Below are 20,990 nucleotides of genomic sequence, written 5' to 3' on the forward strand. Positions count from 1 at the left end.
TTTGGTTATATGTGTGTGCGTTTTGAAGGAATGCGATTTGTTTGGCTGATATAAAGCTGACATTATAAGTAATCCAAATCATTAAGGCCTTGGCAGGGCAAAATTTCAAGCTCTGCAGGAAATTTGAAGATAAACCCAGGCCACCATTAGGTCACCAGTAACTGGACTTTTAATGAACTCTTTCTGACTCACAACTGCAAACGCTCCGCATTTTTACGCCGACCAGCGGAACGGTCTCATCAACAGGCAGCGTAACTGAAGGCCGAGGCTTAAGCCCAAAACAGAGTTTCACAGTCACCACCTCTTGCTTGCAACAAGCAGTGGGATTACTGAATGTGGAATCCCCCCATCCTGTAATCTAAGTTTGGTGTTGGATGTGGAAGTGGGAGTGGTTTCTGCTGGGGTAGTGGGGGGGGGTGGGGGGTGCGGTGGTGGGGGTGCAGGAGGGCTGACCATGCGTGATCTTACACTGTTCAGCTCATTAAATATGCATCTGCGAGGAGCTTGCCGATTCTTATGATGGGGGTGCAGGCAGGAAGTTACTGTCCCTGCTGTTATTTCATGGCGGGCGGGGGGAGTCGAAGCTCTGGGTGCCATATTTAATAGGCCCCATGGACAGCCTGCACTATCCCTTCCACCTTTGCCCAGCCACTGCTCTGCCCTTTCCTGCTAACCCTTCCTCGGTCAGCTTCCACGCAACTTACACTGCCGGCACCGGGTCTTGAGCATAGGCCGGCATCTACAGACGCTCCCCAAAGAGGGCAATGCAGCAGCAACTCACTGTTAGTCATGGGAGAAGTCTCCCTTGCCAGGTGCACACCATTTATGTGCAGTGGTAAAAGTAAATATTCTAATTTCTCACTGACAGGAAACTGCATGCAAAAGAGCTCCCCGACGTTGTTCATCGGGAAGCTTGACCTGCTTTTAAAGTCCCGAGAACTTTAGGAATTAAGTTTGTCCTGTCATCAGGAAACTGGTTTTTGGCCTGCTGGCAAATTAAGTCCCCCCACCCCGCTAAGCTTCCCGCTGCTGGCAGGACTGCAAGATTCTGCCCTAAGACTCGGATATTCGCTTGTTTTTGTCCTGTGCTTGCTGGACAATTTACGTATCTAGCTGGCAGCCCCATTGGCAACTCCATACAAAAGTACTGACCTCTTGTAAAGAATGTAGCTAGCAGACACCCATCTGAAAATGAATGTAAAGATAAAGGAGTGCACTAAAGGCAGTGTCATGCCAGGAATCATAGGCAGAACAAAAAACCCAAAGGAAATAAAAGATAATGCAATAACATAGTGACTTTTGAATTGAGGGCCACAGCTACACAGCAATGCCATACACCAACAGAGGGACCTAGCTTTCAGTGGTTTATAGCAGAGCCAAGAAAATCAATTGGCTGCATACAGACCAGAAGAGAATGTGGACACATCTCTCACTAACCATTAAATGTTTTTTTTCTGCAAGTAACAGCCAGGCACTGATACATATACATGTTGCTCACCAGATGTAAAGCCTGGCGCTACACTGGCAAGGGCCAGATATATATTGCTAACTGGCCTGCCAGGATTGGGTGCCCCAAAGGAACGAAACATGTAGGTACAGATCCTGTGCCCTTTTCCTAAGTGCTGCAGAAAGGAAATGAAAGACTTGTACTCATATGGCACCTTCCATGACCTCAGGACATCCTAAAGTGCTCTAAAACCAATTAAGTACTTTTGAAGTATAGTCCCTGTTGTAAATGTTGGTAAAGTGTCAACCAATATGCACACAATAAGGTCTTAGGAACAATAATCTGATAATTACTAGGTAATTCTCTTTTGTAGGGGGGGGTGGTGGTCTAGAACCAGGGAAACAGTCTCAGAATATGAGGTAGGCCATTTAGGACCGAGATGAGGAGAAATGTCTTCACTGAGAGGGTACTGAATCTTTGGAATTTTCTACCCCAGAGGGCTGTGGAGGCTTAGTCTTTGAGTATGTTCAAGACTGAGATGGATTTCTAGTTATTAAAGATATCAAGGGGTATGAGGATAGTGCAGAAAATTGCATTGAGGTAGAAGATCAGCCATGATCTAGTTGAGTGATAGAACAAGCTTGAATGGCCAAATGGCCTCCTCCTGCTTCTGCTTCCTATGTTCCTATAATTTGTTTTACTGATAAATGTTGGCCAGGACTCAGGGAATTCCCAATTCTTCAGTGAATAGTGGCATTGAGTCTTTTATGTCCACTTGGGGTAATTAGGGTCTTCATTTAATGTCACATTCAAAAGATGGCCCCTCTGGCAGTGCAGCACTCTCACCGAGCAGAATGTCAGCATAGGTTTTGTAGTCCAGTCAGCAATGGGACATTAACCCACAACCTTCTGATCTTGAGGCATGAGTGCTACCACTGAGTTACAGCTACATTTAAGAAGACCCAATGACTATCTTTGACAGCCTTACATCAACGGTGTAATATCCAAGTAGGTATTTTATATATATAGGGTTTTTAAATTATAAACAGAGCACCTATTATACTGTTATGTACTGTTGAGTTATGATGAAGTAATATTGAAAATACTGAACACCATAGTCAAAGGATCTCCATGGAGATTCCATGTTGCTCTTTATTTTTTTTTTACTGAAATTGTGTATTAGATGTAGCAAATTCACCAACAATTCCTTTTCAATGTGTTTATGATTTTGGTACACTGAAGCCACAGGAGGAATATTCACATCATTTAAATGAAGGAGATGGTACTATTAATGTTCTGTCATTTCTTTGTTTCCACTAGACAACTGCGCAGTTGTAATGGAGATTGACCATGATCGTCAAATGGTATATTCAGAAACTCTGTCACTGGCTAATTTTGACCGTGACATGCTGTTGGCTGCCATGCAGCCCTCAGAAGAGCAGGTGGCGAGTCGTCTCACCACTCCCATCGTTACCACCCAACTAGATACCAAGAACATCTCATTTGAAAGGTAACAGTCGCTGGGTTCCAGCTGAACGACCACTTCCATTTATTTAGCATCTGTTATGTAATAAGAAGTCCCAAGGCACATCACAGGAGCACTATCAACCAGCATTTGGCACCAGGCAACATAAAGAGATAAGAGACATAAAGAAACACGGCCACTTGGCCAAAGAGGTAGGCACTATGGGGCAAAGGTCCCGGTAGGATCATTTGTGCTTCCCAGGACTAAGCTTCAGAATTTTGGATTTGAATTCACAGAGGTTGAAGTAGAAATCCTTCAGACCTTTCTTGGATCTGAAATCTTGTTCTAAAATTCTAAGAAAAGCAAAAAAAAAATCTAATGTTTGGATCAAATTCTTGAGTCTGGTCATTCCCTTTGATCTGAGATCTGAATCCAAACCCAAACCTAGGGTTTATTTTCTGGACAAGTTTGAAATGCTTTGTTTACATTCAACAATCTTCCTCCTCCTCCAAGTCCCCTGCCCTAAGAGGGCATTGGCAACCATGGACTCCCATTGGATTGGTGCATGATTATGCTTGGCAAAATACCACAGTGGTTTGCCTTAGTCCTCTGCAGTATGGCTGACCAGGAAACTCTCCTGGTCTTTCCACCTGCCATCAGGTATTGGAAGGGTTTACAGGCTGATAATCACTGTGTATGGCCACATTATGCACGCAGCTTTCATGGACATTTAGTCCTGAAGTGACATTTGAACTCAGAGCTTCTGGCCGAAAAGTAGGGATGCTACCACCGCAACTCAGGTCCCCCTCCCTTCAACAATCTTACCATTTTAATTAAAATTGATGTTCCCAATACTTGGGTCAAAAGGCAAAGTAAGGAAAAATGAAAACCATGAAAATGTTTCCTTACATATCTGCAAGCGGGTAAATGAATTATAGTAGCAAGCTCATGGATACATGGGATAGGAATTTATTTTTACTAAGGTTTATGAGGAACACGAATATTAGCAGCACCAATATTACTGTTGTATTTGTGAGATTCTTCCACTAGTCTTTCACCTCCCCCCAGAACTGATGCTCTAAAATACAGAAACAAAAACAGAAATACCTGGAAAAACTCAGCATCAACCGATGCTGCCAGACCTGCTGAGTTTTTCCAGGTATTTCTGTTTTTGTTTTTGTTTTGGATTTCCAGTATCCGCAGTTCTTTGCTTTTATCTCTAAAACACGGAACCCATCCTGATTTCTATGCAAGGCATTTTCTTGTCGGTCATCCTGATTGGCCACAGTAACTTTGTTGGAGGATTGTTATGCACTAAACAGAGTTTCCTTGGCCTTCTGCCAAAGTTAGTCACAGATCCCCCTGAAGAAATTCACTCTAACTCTTTATTTTACAAATATTGATTTCTCAAAGGTCTTCTGTACTATTCTTGTTATTTTTGAATGGAAGTTTTTTTTCCCCTGGTTTTACATTAAAGGGCTGACTAACAACATCTCTTGAAATTATTTCTGCTTTGCTCACTCTTTGCTTGATTTTCTACTTTTGTTTATGTTCTTATCTGTATCTTGGCGCCATTCTGCTCAGCCTTATGCCTCTTGTCATCTTCTTCTCACAATCTACCTCTCTGTTGCTTTTTTCTTTCTCTCCTCAAAGTTCTCGGGTGCACAAATGCAAATTCCATTACAGACATACAACCTCTTTCCTTCCCTCCATGTTGACTCCTCTTCCTTTCTTTCCTATTTGGATCTGTCTTCAAACTACAAAGGCTATAGGAAGCTACATGGAACCAAGGCTTCATCTCATTAGTGTTTCTCTTTGGTTGTGTCACTTGACCTTAGGCTTGTGTAATGCACCCTCCTCTCTCTACAGTGCCAAGAATTGAACAAAGAATCATTAAATTCGATAATTGGTAGACAACATAAGTAACATATATGTAACACAAAATATATATGACTGTGAGGTTTTCTGGCGTAACATTTGATGTGAGTCATGTGAATGAATCACACAGTAATTCATTTTTCAATAAATGATCATGCTCCATCTTACAGCCTCTATTTGAAAGGCATAAGATGCTTAGTTTCCAAAATATCCTCTCCATGCCAGATATTTCTGTCATCTCTTTCTTGACAGATCAATCCTCGTTATTTGCTGCCTCTTCCAATTCTGTACAATAACCATAATTCCTACCATAACCTAACTAGCAGGTTTACAGTAGATTCTTTGTGTATTATTTCCAGTTGGCATTCCTATACTAGTTTGCATAGTAACCTAATCACTATCTAATTCAATTGTATCAGAATGTTAAATTAATATTTTTGACAGAATAGATATTTTTCAACACTTGCTTTAACTATAGCTCCCAAAAACTCATTTAACTTGAACATATTTGACAATACATTGCAACAGTTGTCAGGTCTTTACACACTTCTGGTTAGATATAATAGCAGGCAAATTTTTCAGTACTCTACGGGTCAAAGCCAACAGTAGTATTTAATGATATAGATAGCATTGCATATACTGGGTGATGTTTGATACGCAGTGAGTTATAGTATGAAGGGTGAAGCAATGTACACAATGCTTTAGGAGCACTTCTTTGAATATTATCTAAATGTGCTAAAATACACAGGTTTTTGCTAAAATACAAAAGTGCATTTTAGTGCTAAGTAAAAAATAAAAGTGGTGGCAAGACAAATATTAAATTAAGTACAGATGACTTGCTAAATTGAAACAGTTAAAATTACACAATATATCACAGCTCTAATATTATTCTTGCTGCCTTCAGAGGCTAAGTAGATAAATGTACTGAACTATATTGACCAGGAAGATCTCAGGTTCTTTCTCTAGCCTGTGTGGACTTAACGGATCTCAACCATGTAGGGGTGATCCAGTTGCTCAATTGCATTTTTGATGGACTCTACTGAACTCAGACAAGCTGCCTGCAGCCTGCAACTATCCTACGTTACAATGCCACATGAATATTTATTTATTAACAGCATGTTGGTGATGAAGGTTAATTATTAAGCCCAGTTCATGACATTCCTTGGCAGTTGAGCTAACGCAAAGGGAACACAAAATGGTTTGTGTGCATCAAACTCGAAAGGACAAGGCAGAAACCACTGGACGTCCAGGAATACATTTGGGTGAAATTTTAACTCACTCAAAATCCATTCAATTACCAGGGTTAAAATTGGGCCCAAAGTGTGGGAGGTATGAATTTGGGATCCAAATTCAACATCTGAGCATTTGACATAGAGGTGAAGCTGGAGAATGGGAAGTTGCCTACATTTTAGTCCAATGTCAGCACTAATACTTGATGTGGAATACAGCTCATTGTATTCAGATCAGCCACAACAATATGCCTTAATCTTGCCTGGGAAGAACAACCTCTACTGTACCATTATGATTTATTTTCCATTCCCCACACTAGACATCTTTGCAACTTTTCTAAGTAAGATGGCCAATTTTTGCACACCCATTAGGAATCAAGGTGAAATTGCTCAAATATTTAACGTAAAATTCTTATCTTCATCCCATCATTCCTGGATTCAGGTTCATGTCCAAGGGGTCCTGTTATCCCTTCCAAACTCCTACAAGGAAACTTATCACCTTACAGCCTTCCCAGCTTTGACTAGCCAACATATTGAGAACCTAATAGCTGGAGTTTGACAAAGTGGCACATCTTTGTTTTGATTACTTTACTCAGTTAATAATTATTGTTGAGCAAAATGTATCTGCTTTTACCAAGTAGATAGGGCATAAAACAAACATTAAACTATAAGCTAAAATAAAAAATGGTTCACAAATACTGCTTTCTTCTCCCACCATTCCTTGAAGTAGCCTTCATGTGTGCTAATTTTAAATGCCCCAAGTAACATGATTTGAACTGATTTGTTGCACAACACTGAATAATGTATCGGGTCTGACAGCTTTCAGTAATTGGAATGTGTTGAAGATGCCTTCACTGCTATTTTCTTTTTCAATTTACCTTTCTCAGAAATAAATCTGGAATCCTGGGTTGGAGGAGTGAGAAGACTGAGATAATTAACGGATATGAGTCCAAGGTAAAGGAAAGTGCTAACGACTCAAGGGTGCCCTATTATGTGCTGCAAGATTATTCTCAGCATAAGGGACAGTCCATGCAGGACTGAAAGGAGGAGGAATTTCTTCACTCAGAGGGTGGCGAATCTTTGGAATTCTCTGCTCCAGAGGGCTGTTGAGGCTCAGTCATTGAGGATGTTCAAGACTCAGATTGATAAATTTCTAAATATTAAAAACATCAAGGGATAGTGCAGGAAAATGGTTTTGAAGGAGAGATGGCAGGATGCGGGGTGGGGTGTGGGGGTGGGTGATGAGTATATGGGGAGATAATGGTTTAGTGGTAATTTCGTTGGACTAGTAATCCAGAAACCCAGGCTAACGCCCCAGGGACATGAGTTCAACTCCCACCATGGCAGCTGGTGGAATTTGAATTCAGTTAATTTAGAAAAATCTGGAATATGAAGCTAGTCTCAGTAATAGTGGCCATGAAACTATCTTCAATTGTTGTAAAATCCCATCTGGTTCACTAATGTCCTTTAGGGAAGGAAATCTGCCATCCTTACCTGGTCTGGCCCAAATGTGACTCCAGACCCACAGCAATGTCGTTGACTCTACCCTCTGAAATGACCTAAGAAGCTACTAAGTTCAAGGGCAATTCAGGATTGGCAACAAATGCTGGCCTTGCCAGCGATGCCCACATTACATGAAAGAATAAAAGATGTAGATCAGTTATGATCTTATTGAATGAAGGTGCAGATTCAAAGAGCTGAATGGCCTAGTCCACTTCCTTATGTTCTTATGCAAACAAGAGAGAGTATCATTTATAATTTAGCATTCCCAATATGAAACTTTGTGTGACATTACCACACATCAGGAACTGGAAGCTTGGAGGTTAATGCATTTGATTGACAGCCTAATTTTAATAGTTGGAAAATGATATTATTGACCTCTGCATCCAAATTCCCAGTATGTGTTTTGCCATGTGAATCTCTGTGCCAGCAACTCACTAAATGTTAACATTTGTCCCTAGATAACTTGGTAGCCCAGTATTACGGCAATGGCTTGTGCAGATTTATGACCATGATTTCCCTGATCCCCAGCTGTCATTTGGATTTGCTGGGGATATGAGGTGAGGGTTGTCAACCCACAAGGATTGGCCTGGAGTCTCCAAGAATTGCTGTGTACAGTCCTAGAGGAAATTGTTGGGACATTTTCTTGGAACATTTCTCTGTACATTTCTCTAAAGCCAGAACTTTTCACTAAGCAGGTGGGTGGGTCAGCTCCGACTGTGTGTGTGGACACCCCATGCCAGTGGCCCTGAAGGTCACAGTGGCCCTCAACCTCTATGCCTCCAGCTCTTTCCAGGGGTCAGTGGGGGATCTGTGTGGGAGTATCCCAATCAGCTGTCCACATTTGCATCAAGCTGGTGACAGAAGCTCTGTTCAGGTGGGTATTGACTTTCATTCATTACCGTACGGACGATGCCAGCCAAGCTGAGTGAGCCAGAGGCTTTGCCCATGATTGCTGGGGACCCCCGTGTCCAGGGTGCTATAGACTGTACACATGTGGCCATCAAGGTGCCAGCAGGTGAGCCCGGTGCCTTCGTCAACAGGAAGGGCTTCCACTCCATGAACGTGCAGATAGTGTGTGACCACAGGATGCTGATTCTACAAGTCTGTGCAAGGTACCCAGGCAGCTCCCATGACGTGTACATCCTAAGACACTCCCAGGTGCCGAGGCTCTTCAGTGCTCCAGCCCGGCTGGATGGTTGGCTGCTGGGTGACAAGGGCTATCCCTTGAAAAGGTGCCTCTCGGCCACCCAAGAACAGAGGCAGAGCAGCGGTATAATAGGAGTCATGCCTCCACAAGGGCGGTGATAGAGAAGATCATAGATCTTCTGAAGATTCGCTTGCAATGCCTGGACTGTTCAGGAGGTGCACTACAGTACCCCCCAGAGCGGGTGTCACTGATAGTCATCATGTGCTGCACACTCCACAATCTGGCACTGGCAAGGGGGGACTCACTGGAGGAAGAGGATCTTGAGGCAGTTCAACAAACCACAGATGATGAGTCCAGTAGTGAGTAAGAAGAGGAGCACGGTGAGGAGAACACTAAGGGCATGGAGCCAGACCTCTGTAACCTCCAAGGAGGCAGGGACACCAGGGTCACCTTGATCCAACACTCCTTCAACTAAATAAGCGCTACCAGCTCATGCTAGGGCTGCCACCTCCATCCCAGATATCTGCAGTGACCCTTTCCTTTGACCCCAAAGTCTACTCAGTGCCTGCGCAATAAAGTCTCGAGCCACCCGCGTCCAGCGTTACATACTGGCGTACCCTGCACCCCATTAAATAAAAAAGGTGAAGCATACCCAGGCCATTACAACAAAAGAAAATTTATCTCATGTTGACAGTCAAAACAAATTAACAGAACCTTCCCTGGTCTTCAACCCCAGACCAGCAAACATAAACAAAATATTGCACATCAGGAGATCACCTGTGACCAGTCCCTCTTGTGCTCATGGTGCCTTAAACTTACGTTTGCCAGTGGTCCGTCTTGGTGCTCCCCCCTCGCTGGCACCAGCTTCGTCTTTCAATGATCAATGGGGAATCCAGTTTTGAGGCTCCCATCAATGGATGAGGCTACACAAGAATGTTTGCACCATCCGAAACTCTCAACTTTGTGCATTTGCACTGTTACCTTCGTCTGATATCCCAGCCCCTCCTCTGCCGGTTGACTGAGGTGCACAATGCCTCCCCAGCTCCAAGGCATCCTGGTTCATATCTGGTTAGGATTAGGAGGCTTATGGGGCCTCCACCGGCCCACAACCTTTCAATGTTGCTATGGGCTGTCTTCTCCTGAAAGGATGGAGGAGCATTGATTAGTCCATCCACAACCTGCAGCGCCATTGCATTCTGGCCAACCCCACCTGAGGAGCACCTGGCCGGGCATATCTGAGTTATGGATCTCGAGCCACAAGGCACTCAGTCCAAGCAGCTAGGGCTTACCCCCTTGGCCAGCTCCAGCGTCAGTGACAGTTAGCACACAGGCTCTAACACCCCTGAGCTCCACAGGGACGCGCCCAGCCCTTAACACTTCAACACGCAGATCCATGCCAACACAGTACTCACACTTCCTGAGCGCAGTAGGTCATTTAACCTCTTGCAGCGCTGGACCCAGATGCGCCACACAACATCATGGCTGCTGACCAGCACTGCCACCTCCTCCCAAGCTCTTTTTGTAAAGTGCAATGGCCTCCTCCTTCCAACCCTGGGGAATGTTCCGGCTGGCAGCCACCTCTTCCAGGAAGACCACGAGGCATCAGCAAACCAGAGGGCCCGAGTGCCCACCTGATCTGCCCTCCCGCCTGGCGTCTGCAGCCGCACTGGGAGCCATAATTCCCTGTTGACAACACGGAAGGTGTCCCCTTGGCTGGCCGCCCTCCAAGGGGCTGCCTGGGCTGTTTTTAAACCGGCCGCTGGGCTGCCATTGGACCCGGTGGCCGGCAGGCCTCAGCCTCCATTCGCCCTTCCCGACCAATGGAGCCACTTTTCACGCTGGCCGGCCAGTGTGAAATCGCAGTGGGGGGAGGGGGGCCGAACACAGCTGCTCCCAGGCCTGCCGATCGTACCAGCCCGCTAAACTCGGAATTCTGCCCAAAGGATATTGAAAATGGTGGGGGTTGTGGGGGGGGGGGGCGTGGAAAGGGCTGTTTGGCTGACAGTAAAGTATCATCCAGTTGAATAATGAGTCTTTTTGCTTTCCAATCTGTGTAGGAAGGCAAAGTATCACAAGGATGGACATGTTGGTCAACTTCTGGTGCAGGCACACAATGGGCCAAATGGCCTCCTTCTGTGCCACTAAAATTCTGTGATTCTGTGATAAGTGTGGGGACAAGTCTTGTGATGAAACCTCCAGGAATACATTTAATCACAGCTAGCAACCCAACGCACCTTATGAGCTTACAAGGACACAACAAAGTATGGTGCAAGAAAAGGACCTTCTGCTCATTAGACTTGTTACTTCATTAGCCAGATAAAACCTATCCTGTCATGCCCCTACTTAATCTCCCAGGAGAACGTCCTGCATAACTTCAAAGATGAATCAAGGAAAAATTTAGAACATTTATCCACCCTCATGTCCCCACCTACCCTTCCTTCCCAGTCTAAGTAGCACAGAAGACATTGTGTCAAGTATATTATTTGATGATCATCGCCTTCATTTTGTCTCTTTGGATCCCAACTTGATCATTTGTATAGCTGCTTTGTGAATTGGCACAACAACATTCGTTGCTCTTTCTAAAAGCTAACTCTACATCTCTTATAGTTTTATTTCTGACTTTTTGTTTTTCCAAGCAGTTTTGGTTAAAAAACAAGTATTGATAATATCATTAATGGAATTTCTAATCTTCTGTGTTAATTTCAGGGATACTATGATTAAGTATTTTGGTACCATGTTTTATACTTCTTGCTTTAGGCAAGATCACATGCAGGGTACCGTATAGTAGAACCATAACTAAGGCCAAAGCGTGGGGGAATCAGGGAACAGATAGCGGGGCTGGCTACAAAACAGAAAACAGAGAGTAAGAGTTAAGGGTAGCTGCAGTACTCCGGCTGCTAAAAGGTAGGAAGTGGTGTTCCACAGAGGATCAGTATCGTTCACAACCGGGGACTCTAATTAATAAGAGAGGCAGCAGGCACCGCATTTGCCGACCAAAAGGTCGCGAGACTTCGGGATGCTCGCCTGACATCGTCGCGCGCTATTTCACTTCCGTTCGGGTCGGGCGGACGCCCAACATGCAGGGCGAAGAATTCTGCCCACGAGTTCAAAATCCCTGAAGCGGCCCTGGCAAGGCGACAGCCTCCTCAAGGGCAATTAGGAAGGGGAAATAAAACTGGCCTTGCCAATGACACCCACATCCTGTGAATGGATAATTTAAAAAAAATGAGTCTAAAGAGGATATTGGAGCAAAAGAATCACGGGGTACAGATACACAAACCACTAGAAAAAGCAACACGGGTTAATACGATCGTACAAGAAAGCAAAGGATTTTATTTCTAGAGGATTAAAATTGAAAAATAGAGAAGTTATATTAAACTTGCCTTGGACCTTGGTTAGTACACTCTTTTGAGTACTATGCACAATTCTGGTCTCCATATTATAAAAATGACATACAGGCGCTGGAGAAGTTACACAAACAAGATACACAAAGATGATACCAGAACTGAGAGAATGCACTTGTCAGCAAAGCCTGAACAAGCTGGTGTTCTTTTCTCTGAAAATAGAAGGCTGAGCAGAAACCTGATAAAGGTCTTTAAGATAATGAAAGTGTTTGATAGTATAGGTGCAGAGAAGATGATTCCACTTGAGGGGATGTCCAAAACTAGACAGAGCTTAATACAGTCATTAATACATCCAAAAGGGAATTCAGGAGAAACTCTTTATCCAACGAGTGGTAAGAAATGGGGAATGGGCTACCCCAAGGAGTAATTGAGGCAAATAGAACCAGAGTATCTAAGGGGAAAATGACACGTGAGAGAGAAAGCAACAGAAGTAAATGTGATAGGGAGTAGGGTGAGAGGATGCTCATGTGCAGAATAAATGATGGCATGTACAAGTTGGACTCAGTGGCCCATTTCAGTGTACTTTCTATGTAACTCAATGGTTTTCTTGCAAAATAAAAATCCCTCTCATGCATCCTCATAGGTTTATGGAGCTTCAAATGTGGAACTAGTTACTAGGACAAGAACAGAGCACCTCTCGGACCAGAACAAGAGTAAAAGCAAAGGTAAGTAAAGGAGTGCATTACTGGGCCTGCGTTGAGCATGTGTAAACAGGTAGAACAGTGACAGCTCATTAACACCGACACTGGAAAAAAAGGAACAATGAAAAGGGGCTGAAGCATTCTATTCCTTATAGACAATAGTAACTGCAAATGTGCCAGGAGCAGGGGTAGTCTCTCAAGGTGAGCAGTAAGTGGGGAGGTAAACGTTAGTTTTGAAAAGAGTTAATAAATCTTTAAATATACCCAATATCTTCTGTCTGTGGAACATCTGTTGGGGGTGGCAGAGTGGGGGGTGGGGGGATAATGTTAATCTGGGAAAGCTTCTCTCCCCATATTCACACCCTGTTGTTGAATACATGGTTCTCACTCCAGTAAAAATATAATTGACACAAGATGAATTTCATACCAGCTTCAATGCCAGTTCCTGTATATTATATCACTGCTCATTTATTCTTAGGGTACAGATTTCACATGGCAGGCACAGCATTAAATATATGATAATTAGGTGCTTGACAGGGCTTTGAAAGCTACAATCCAATTGGGAGGCTTTAATGAGATTATAAACCAAAAGGTTAAAACTCAAAATGTCAAGCAGGTATTATACTGGCAACATTATTTTACCTTCATCTGGAGACTACCTTAGGATAACAAAATGGCAAAGCTTTGAGGTATTGATGGCTAGCCTGGTTATGAAACCTTTCTGCAGTGCTAAAAAGCAAACCACAGTGAGATAGTAGATGAATCATGAAATACGTAGGAGCTTAAAAAAGAAACTAATGGTGTAGGAGCTAAACATGTGTAGCATCACATGACTGATCCAATAGTAATACCAGTTGATTCATCTCCTGGAAAATTACGACTTTATCTTACAGTAGAATAATATTAAAGATTAAAATATTTATACGTTCATTATTGGGAATACTGAGTGCATTCAACCCAACACGTGCCAGTTATCTTCACTAGACTAAGAACACTCAGCTAAAGATTTAATTTAGATTCACTTGCTTTCGCAATAATTTAATTAACTGCGGTACAAATATTGTAAATGAGTTTCTTTAAAATAAATGGCTTATAAAGACTCTAATGTAAGCATGCCCATTTCGAGGTTAATTAGTTGTGGTATTTAATATGGAGTTGCAAAGCAATCTGACTAAAAAGACAGACTTTTGGGTGATCATTTGAGATAAGGGCTGGTAAGCCTCTTAATAATGTGTTATTTGGGCTCCCTATAGGTGGACCAGTGAGTTGGGTGAAGCTAGACACTCAATTTGAATGACTTAACAGAGATCTAATGTCAGGGCAAAATGATTTCCAACTCAAAACTAAATATTTGCAATGGAAATATTTTTTTGTGTAATGCCGTGATTGAGGCAGTCGTGACAGCTCTGGGCTTTCTCAAAGTCAGCACCATAATTGTGTTACATGCTGATGTTGTTAGGATTTGCTATCTGGGGGCAAAGAGCTGGTGCTACACCACCCATTTGCATTTCTCAACCCCAGATTGTGTTTTTTTTAAATTGTTTCAACCTCTAGGGCACCGACGACACAAACCCGTTTCACCAGCGTCCACTCTGTTGGTCCACCAACGAGTTACCCCATCGAGCAGCCAGAAGATCAGAAGTAAAGTGTTTTTATATTTGTTTAAATTTCAACGTGTTCATTTTAGTGACCTCTGAGTAAGCTTATTACAGTGGAACCTCCATTATCCATATTCCAATTAGCTTTTCATGCCAATTATCCGCTGGATATTTCACAGGACAAAAACTTTATGTAAGATGTCACCAGGTTACCCTGCCCCTTTTGTTGCTTGTATTTCATCTCCTTTTGTTACCGAATCAAAGTACACTTATTGTTAATTGTATCGTGCTTCTCTTCATTCCTGTGCCTAGGGTATTGCTGTGCTGTTAGAAGATCAGATTTGGAGACTCTCAATTACTCACCAATTTCCATAATCCACTCCATCTGGTGGATAATGGAGTTTCCTTTGTACTTCCATAGCATTTCGTTCAGCTATATGAAAAATTGATAACCTGGGAGACCTGGAGTTCCCTGAAGCCGTTGGCAGCCTAAGAACTAAGTTTCAGTAAAAGACACCATTGTCTCAATGGGTTTTAATTGAAAATGGGAGGGAAGAACTATGGAACAAAGGAAAAGTAGGCTGATTATAATTTAACAATGTCCCTCAGTGCCATTGCTGCTCATCACAGACCACAAAATTACAACTTTGGTGTTTATGTTGTTCTATATTACTGAATATCTTTCATTGGGAATGGTTCACTAACGTGTTTTGATCTCTGCTGTGCTAAAATTTGTCATTATATTGCAAATGCTACTTTAATACTGTGGTGTGTATACAAATCTGGAGACTTTACTAGCCTGACCAGGACCATCCCTGGTGCTGCGGAGAGGTCTATATAGGCTAGCAATGCTAAATGTGCACTGTTGGCCTGTGGGGCTTTGAACAGTCACAATATGGGAAGCTAATGCTAGATGCTATTGGAGCACACCGTTTAGGTGTTCTACCATCAATAGTTTTCATCAAAGATTGAAATCCCATTTCAGGATAGTATCACTGTCTCTGGCATAAGAAGACCAAGGACATTTATACTGCAGTACACTCTGCAATGGTGCTGTTGATATTGAAGGCAACCATATAGGGTTCATTGGTATGTCTGAAATTGCATTTAAATGGAATGTAAGCAATCAAATTAGTCTGCAGAAGAGTGGCAAGTGTACAGAACCAATTGGCAATAATTTTGCCAGTATGAGTAAAATTGGAGTACAACATAAAGGGGAGAATTTCCATGGGGCTCTTCAAATCTTTTGCCATATTTTCAGCAAAGGGTTGGCAAAAGCCTTGGCGACAAAGCATGTGCAGCTGTTTATAGCCATTAACGTGTTCTCAGGTCACTCATCTGACCTCCAGCTGGGGAAATCCTGTGGAAATTCCAGGCGTAGAACTTTACAATGAATTTCAACATATTCAGAGTCCTACTGGGTGGCAAGGCTCCCAAATTGGTCTCCCGACTTAAATTCAGAAGTTAAGAGAACTGCTTAACTTTTTAAAAATACCTCATGCACCTAACAAAGGCCAGATGCTTCTTCATAATAAGGGAGGCATTTACAGATGAGTAGTCATCCTGGAAAGCTCTTGCACATTCCAGTTGGTAAATATAATATGCAGTTTAGAACTGAGCCACAAAAAAATTCAATTCCTGATCTCAGTGGATTTTCCGGTCCCGCCCTCCGCCAGGATCGTCTGGTCCCACCGAAGGCCAATGGACTTTTGGCCTGGCCGGCGCATCCCCCGCGGGGGGTCCCATCACGGCGGTCTGGAAAATCCCAGCCATGGTGGCAGTGGGGGGGCGGAGTGACATTTGACCTCAATTAGTGAAAGGAAACATCAGCCTGGATTCTTACATCAGTGATACCTGCTAGGAAGGTGTGTGTATGTGCGTGTGCATGTGTGTGTGTGTGTTTATGTGTCAACAGGACTGCTCCCCTTATTGATGAAGAACGATTACTTCAGGGGTTAACAGAGCAGGCTTGCACTGATACAGCCATACCACAGCTGAACTAAGAACCTTCAAGAGAGGTAGAAAAAAAATTGGAGGTGGGGGGCGAGGGGGCGGGGGTGAAGAAATTTAGCCCATTGATAACACACCACTCTTTAAAAGCAGGAATATCTGGTTAGGTACTCTTGATGATGGTGCCCTTTACAGATGGGAAAAGTATATTTTATTCTGAATGGGAGTGCATACTCCCAACATAATAAAAAAAGATAAATACATTTTAAAACAAAGTGTTCCTGCTCTACCTGGTCATAACTATAAACCTGTTAAAAATTCTGTATCTTACATCCTCTTGCTACTTTGTCACTTTTTATGTTACCTTCTTCCATCCTAGGTGTCCATGTCAACTTCTATAATGGAAAATGTAAACTTACCACGTAATGATACCCTCCAACCAGTAGATCTTTAGTTTTGTATTCCTTAGGCTCCACTGCAAAGAAACTCTTTTGCTTCACCCATCGCTGCTTTTCAAATTGCAACACATTTTGATATTTAACTATAATTATGATAAAATGAAGGGATTATTTAGTTCTATGGACAGAATGCATGACTTTTAAAATGGGGAGCAAATTACATGGGCTCACCCTGGTCCAGTTTTTCCTCAGCAAAAACAGAAAATGCTGGAAAAACTCAGCAGTTCTGGCAGCATCAGTGGAGAGAGAAACTGAGTTAATGTTTTGAGTCTTCTTCAGAGTATTTTGCTTTTGTTTCGAGTCCATATGACTCTTCTTCAAAGCTCTAAAATACTCTTCTTCAGAGTATTTTGCTTTTATCCAATTTTTCCCGGCCTTCTAACCCCACATCAGTCAGTCTTGACTCCCTTGTGTGTGACATCACTGTGGTTCAACTAATCATTGAAAGAAATACAATTCAAATATGAGCAGCTGAAATCATTACCATTCCCAATTCACACTTTCAATCCTTAATGTAATGCATTTTGCATAGAATTGCTTTATGGTCCAGTTAGTGATTGACAAGTTTGGGGATTATATGCAGTTGGGTCTGTACTTGTAAATCTAAGATGGCTATTGTAACTGTAACCATGATCCCTGGGACTGAAGAGGTTTCCTCTGATGCCATTTCTAGCTAGATGCAATTTTTGGCAGATGGTTAAACTCATTCAAGCTATAGAACTTTCATCTATAAACTGAGTGAAAGGAGACATAAAAAAGTGACATTACTTCTGAAAAATATATTAGCAGTGTAAAAATAAAGCAATTTGACACTTAATAATTCCATAGAGCAATCAGTATAAATCAGTACAAATTCATATTTAATGACTAGTCAATTGGACCGACCTTGAAGTTCATCATGAATATGCTAAACAGTAATCAGTCTGTGACTAGGATCATGTGCAGCTCAAATCATTGTACTTAGAGCACAGGTAGTGGAAATTGGTGACAAAACTATTCACCAGGTTGAGGCGGGGATGATGATAAAATGAATAGCTCATACACAGGAAAAACTAAGTTGAATGTGATAGCTTAATTAACAGAACCAAAATCTGAAGACTTAAGGCAATAGATCAAAATGTTCTGCATACATTTCTCCATGATAGCTTCATTCTGAATAAAGTAGAAACGGAATCTCTCATTGATCATTTTTGTTAATTTTTAAGGAAGGCAATCTCATTAGAGATTTTGCCTCTCAAAAGAATGAATTAAATTCAAACAGTTCTAACTCAGCAGGTTTACATCTTTAATGAAGAGATCAATCATTGTAAACACACTTACCTTAGAACCAACACTGTAGTGAAAAAGCACCACTTGTCTTTTGCAGGCAGTAAAACGCCTCTCCAGTCCTTCCTGGGCATTGCAGAGCAACATGTTGGACCACACAATGGGGTTTGTATTGGAAATTTTGTTCTGTTACCTCAGTCAGAACTTTGTTATAGCTTATAGATCACGTGATATTAACTCAGTTCAAGTCTGCTCTCTGTCACAGGATACTATAAACTGACTTTTTGTTCATGCTTACAGTGTTTCAGAAGTATATTGCATCAAAGTGCTTCTTAATCTGTCATTCCTGGTGAAACACAAATGCTGGAAAGATGTTTTGTTTTAAAATGCATTCAATGAAGTGCAGAACACTATCCAAGTTTGAAAGATAGGAAAGAAGATGAGCTAAATCAAGTAGTGATTAAGTGGTGCTGAGTTTGGGTTTGCATTTTGCCATGCCCAGTATTTAAGAACTGAATGCAATTTATAACCAGGACAAGGATGATTAAAGAAGAGAAAGGATTGGAGGTTCTCCTGATCATACCTTCAGTGGAAATCCTCAATAAGCAGCATAAGCAGCATCCAAGATTTTTGCTGACCATCCACCACATCTATGCTGGACTTTTGGGAAAACCCCTGTGAAAATTCAACTCACTGACCCTAATTGGGTGCCCAATTCACCAAACTTTGACTGGCCAATGAAAATGTAACCATTTATAGAAAGCAGTGCCAATGGATTAGCAAATGAGTCGAACACTCAGGCTCTCAAAAACCTGCCTGCCCTCCAGTTTGTATTAGACTATATGAAGGCCCACTTGTTCGCAGTGATTGATTTTGTTTCTATTACAGGGGTTTCAAGGATTTTCACTGGAGTTTTGCAAGTCATGTTCTGTGACTCTGTCTATTTATACTGAGGACCACTGGCTTACAGTGACCAAATAAGTCACATTCTGTTTCACCTGGGACTCGGGATTTCACTGTTTCAGTGGGTAACAGCCCCGATTCTCTCATTTTCCCATGAAAACTGCAAATCAGTGGCCCTATATTATGATCTGACTGTACTTCGGATTGATTCAACAAGACTGAGTTATAATGAATTGCTGTTTCGTTGCTGTTAAACCCAACCCTTTGTAACATATTTTAGAACTGCTGTAATTAGGTCATATCATTTTGTGATCTAGGCATTCATTACTCAGACATTCAGCAATACAAACCCAACATCTATTACTCCAGAGGAGTACTTCAACTCGAACTTTGAGCTGGGAAGCCGAGATATTGGACGCCCCATGGAGCTCACCACAAAAACACAGAAGTAAGCTAAAAGCCTCTTTCGTTGTCTGTGATTGCTAATAAATATGATGTAATTTCCTGTATCCTGCTGTGGTCTTAACACGGCGAATGCATAAGAAGGACCCTGATCCTCTTAAGTAGATGTAACAAACTGAAATGCCATGTTCTTCCTACAACGAAACACACCAAAGCTGAAATCTCAGATTCAAGTAGGCAGACAGGTTAAATCTAACCTCAGGTTTGGGATTAGGTTTATAAGCAGCAGCACCAACTTGCATTTACATAGTGCCTTTGACATAGGAAAACATCCCTAGTTGCTACACAGTAACTAAAAGGCCTTCAATAAGGATGTGCATGGTAATCTCATGGCAGAGGTTAGGGTATGTGGAGTCAAGTTGCTTCATGGACAACAAATTGGTTAAAAAAGAAAGCAGAAAGTTGAGGTTAAGGGGAATGATACAAATTGAAGGAAAGTAGAGCAGGTTATTCCACAAACATCATGCTGGAACCAATATAACTCATAATTCACATTAATAATTTGGATTTAGACTCTCAACACCAGAATTTACAGATGCTACGAACTGGGTGCTATAGACTGAGGATGAATGCAACATAAAACAAGAAGACATTAGAAAACTTGTCCACTTAGCAGTTAAGTGCAAGTGAACTTTAACATTGATAAATGTGAGGCGGTGAACTTCTGTAGGGAAAATGGAAACATTATCTATACCTTAGAAAATAAGAAATTGAATGGGATAGAAGAGCAAAGGGATGTAGGGATACAAGTGAAAAAATTATTAAAAGGAACACCGCAGGTTAGCAAAGCAATCAAAAGTGCTTCAAAAGCACTGGGATTTATTTCAAAGGGTATGGAATTCAAAAGTAACAAAGTTATATTAAATTCAGATAGGACCCTGGTCAGCCCACACAGTTCTCATCCTCTCCTTAACTTAGAGTGGAACTCACCACCACAAAAAGTGAGTGAGACAAATAGCTTGGATGCTTTTGCAAGGAAACTAGATCAGGACATGACAGAAAAGGATTAGAAAGATATGCTGAAAGGCTGAAATGCAGCAAAATGGAGTAAGGCTGAAATGCAGCAAAGTTAGAGCATAAATATCAGCACAGACTAGTTGGGCCGAATAGCCTGTTTCTGTCCCTCCATATAATTGGAGAAAAATTGACACTAATCAAAAGAAAAAGATATTGGATGAAGTGACTGAAAACTTGGTGAAGGAGATATGTTTTAAGGAAGATAGGAGAACAGGAGTTAGAAAACCAGAGAGAATTAGGGAGGAAATTCCAGAGTTTGGAACTTAGAAGGCTGAAGGCATGGTAGCAAGTGGCTGGGTCAAGGGAGTTGTGGAAGCTCAAGAGGTCAGAGTTGGAGGAACACAGAGTTCGCAGAGAGTTTCAGGGCTACAAGGAGTTGGAGATAGGGAGGGGCAAGATTAAGGAAGGATTTGGACATGAGGATGGGAATTATAAATTGAAGGAATTAGGAAATCCGGAGGCGATGTAGGTCAGGAAGCAGAGAAGTGACGGGTCAGGGTTAGGGTGGCAGTGTTTGGATTAACCGGAAGGCTATGGATGAGTTTGGAGGTGAGAAAGGCATGGTTCAGGGTTTCAGCAGCAGATGGGATGAGCTAGGTATGGAGACAAGACATGGTATGGA

At 42.2% G+C, this 20,990-nt stretch overlaps 1 protein-coding gene across 3 annotated transcripts in view; it reads left to right on the top strand.

Moving 5' to 3' along the window:
• ankrd13b (ankyrin repeat domain 13B) overlaps nucleotides 1-20,990 on the top strand; it is a 344,010-nt gene that overhangs the window by 275,581 nt on the left and 47,439 nt on the right. For 2 of the 3 annotated variants that reach the window (XM_041198330.1, XM_041198332.1), the window contains 6 exons: nucleotides 2,768-2,957; nucleotides 6,907-6,973; nucleotides 12,657-12,738; nucleotides 14,269-14,355; nucleotides 18,087-18,151; nucleotides 19,207-19,337. In XM_041198330.1, coding sequence (XP_041054264.1) covers nucleotides 2,768-2,957; nucleotides 6,907-6,973; nucleotides 12,657-12,738; nucleotides 14,269-14,355; nucleotides 18,087-18,151; nucleotides 19,207-19,337 — 622 coding nt within the window. The remainder of the gene's footprint in view (nucleotides 1-2,767; nucleotides 2,958-6,906; nucleotides 6,974-12,656; nucleotides 12,739-14,268; nucleotides 14,356-18,086; nucleotides 18,152-19,206; nucleotides 19,338-20,990) is intronic. The other variant, XM_041198331.1, reaches the window with a different exon arrangement.

The sequence above is a fragment of the Carcharodon carcharias genome, chromosome 10 (genome assembly GCF_017639515.1).
Source record: "Carcharodon carcharias isolate sCarCar2 chromosome 10, sCarCar2.pri, whole genome shotgun sequence".
In the NCBI taxonomy this organism is placed as follows: domain Eukaryota; kingdom Metazoa; phylum Chordata; class Chondrichthyes; order Lamniformes; family Lamnidae; genus Carcharodon; species Carcharodon carcharias.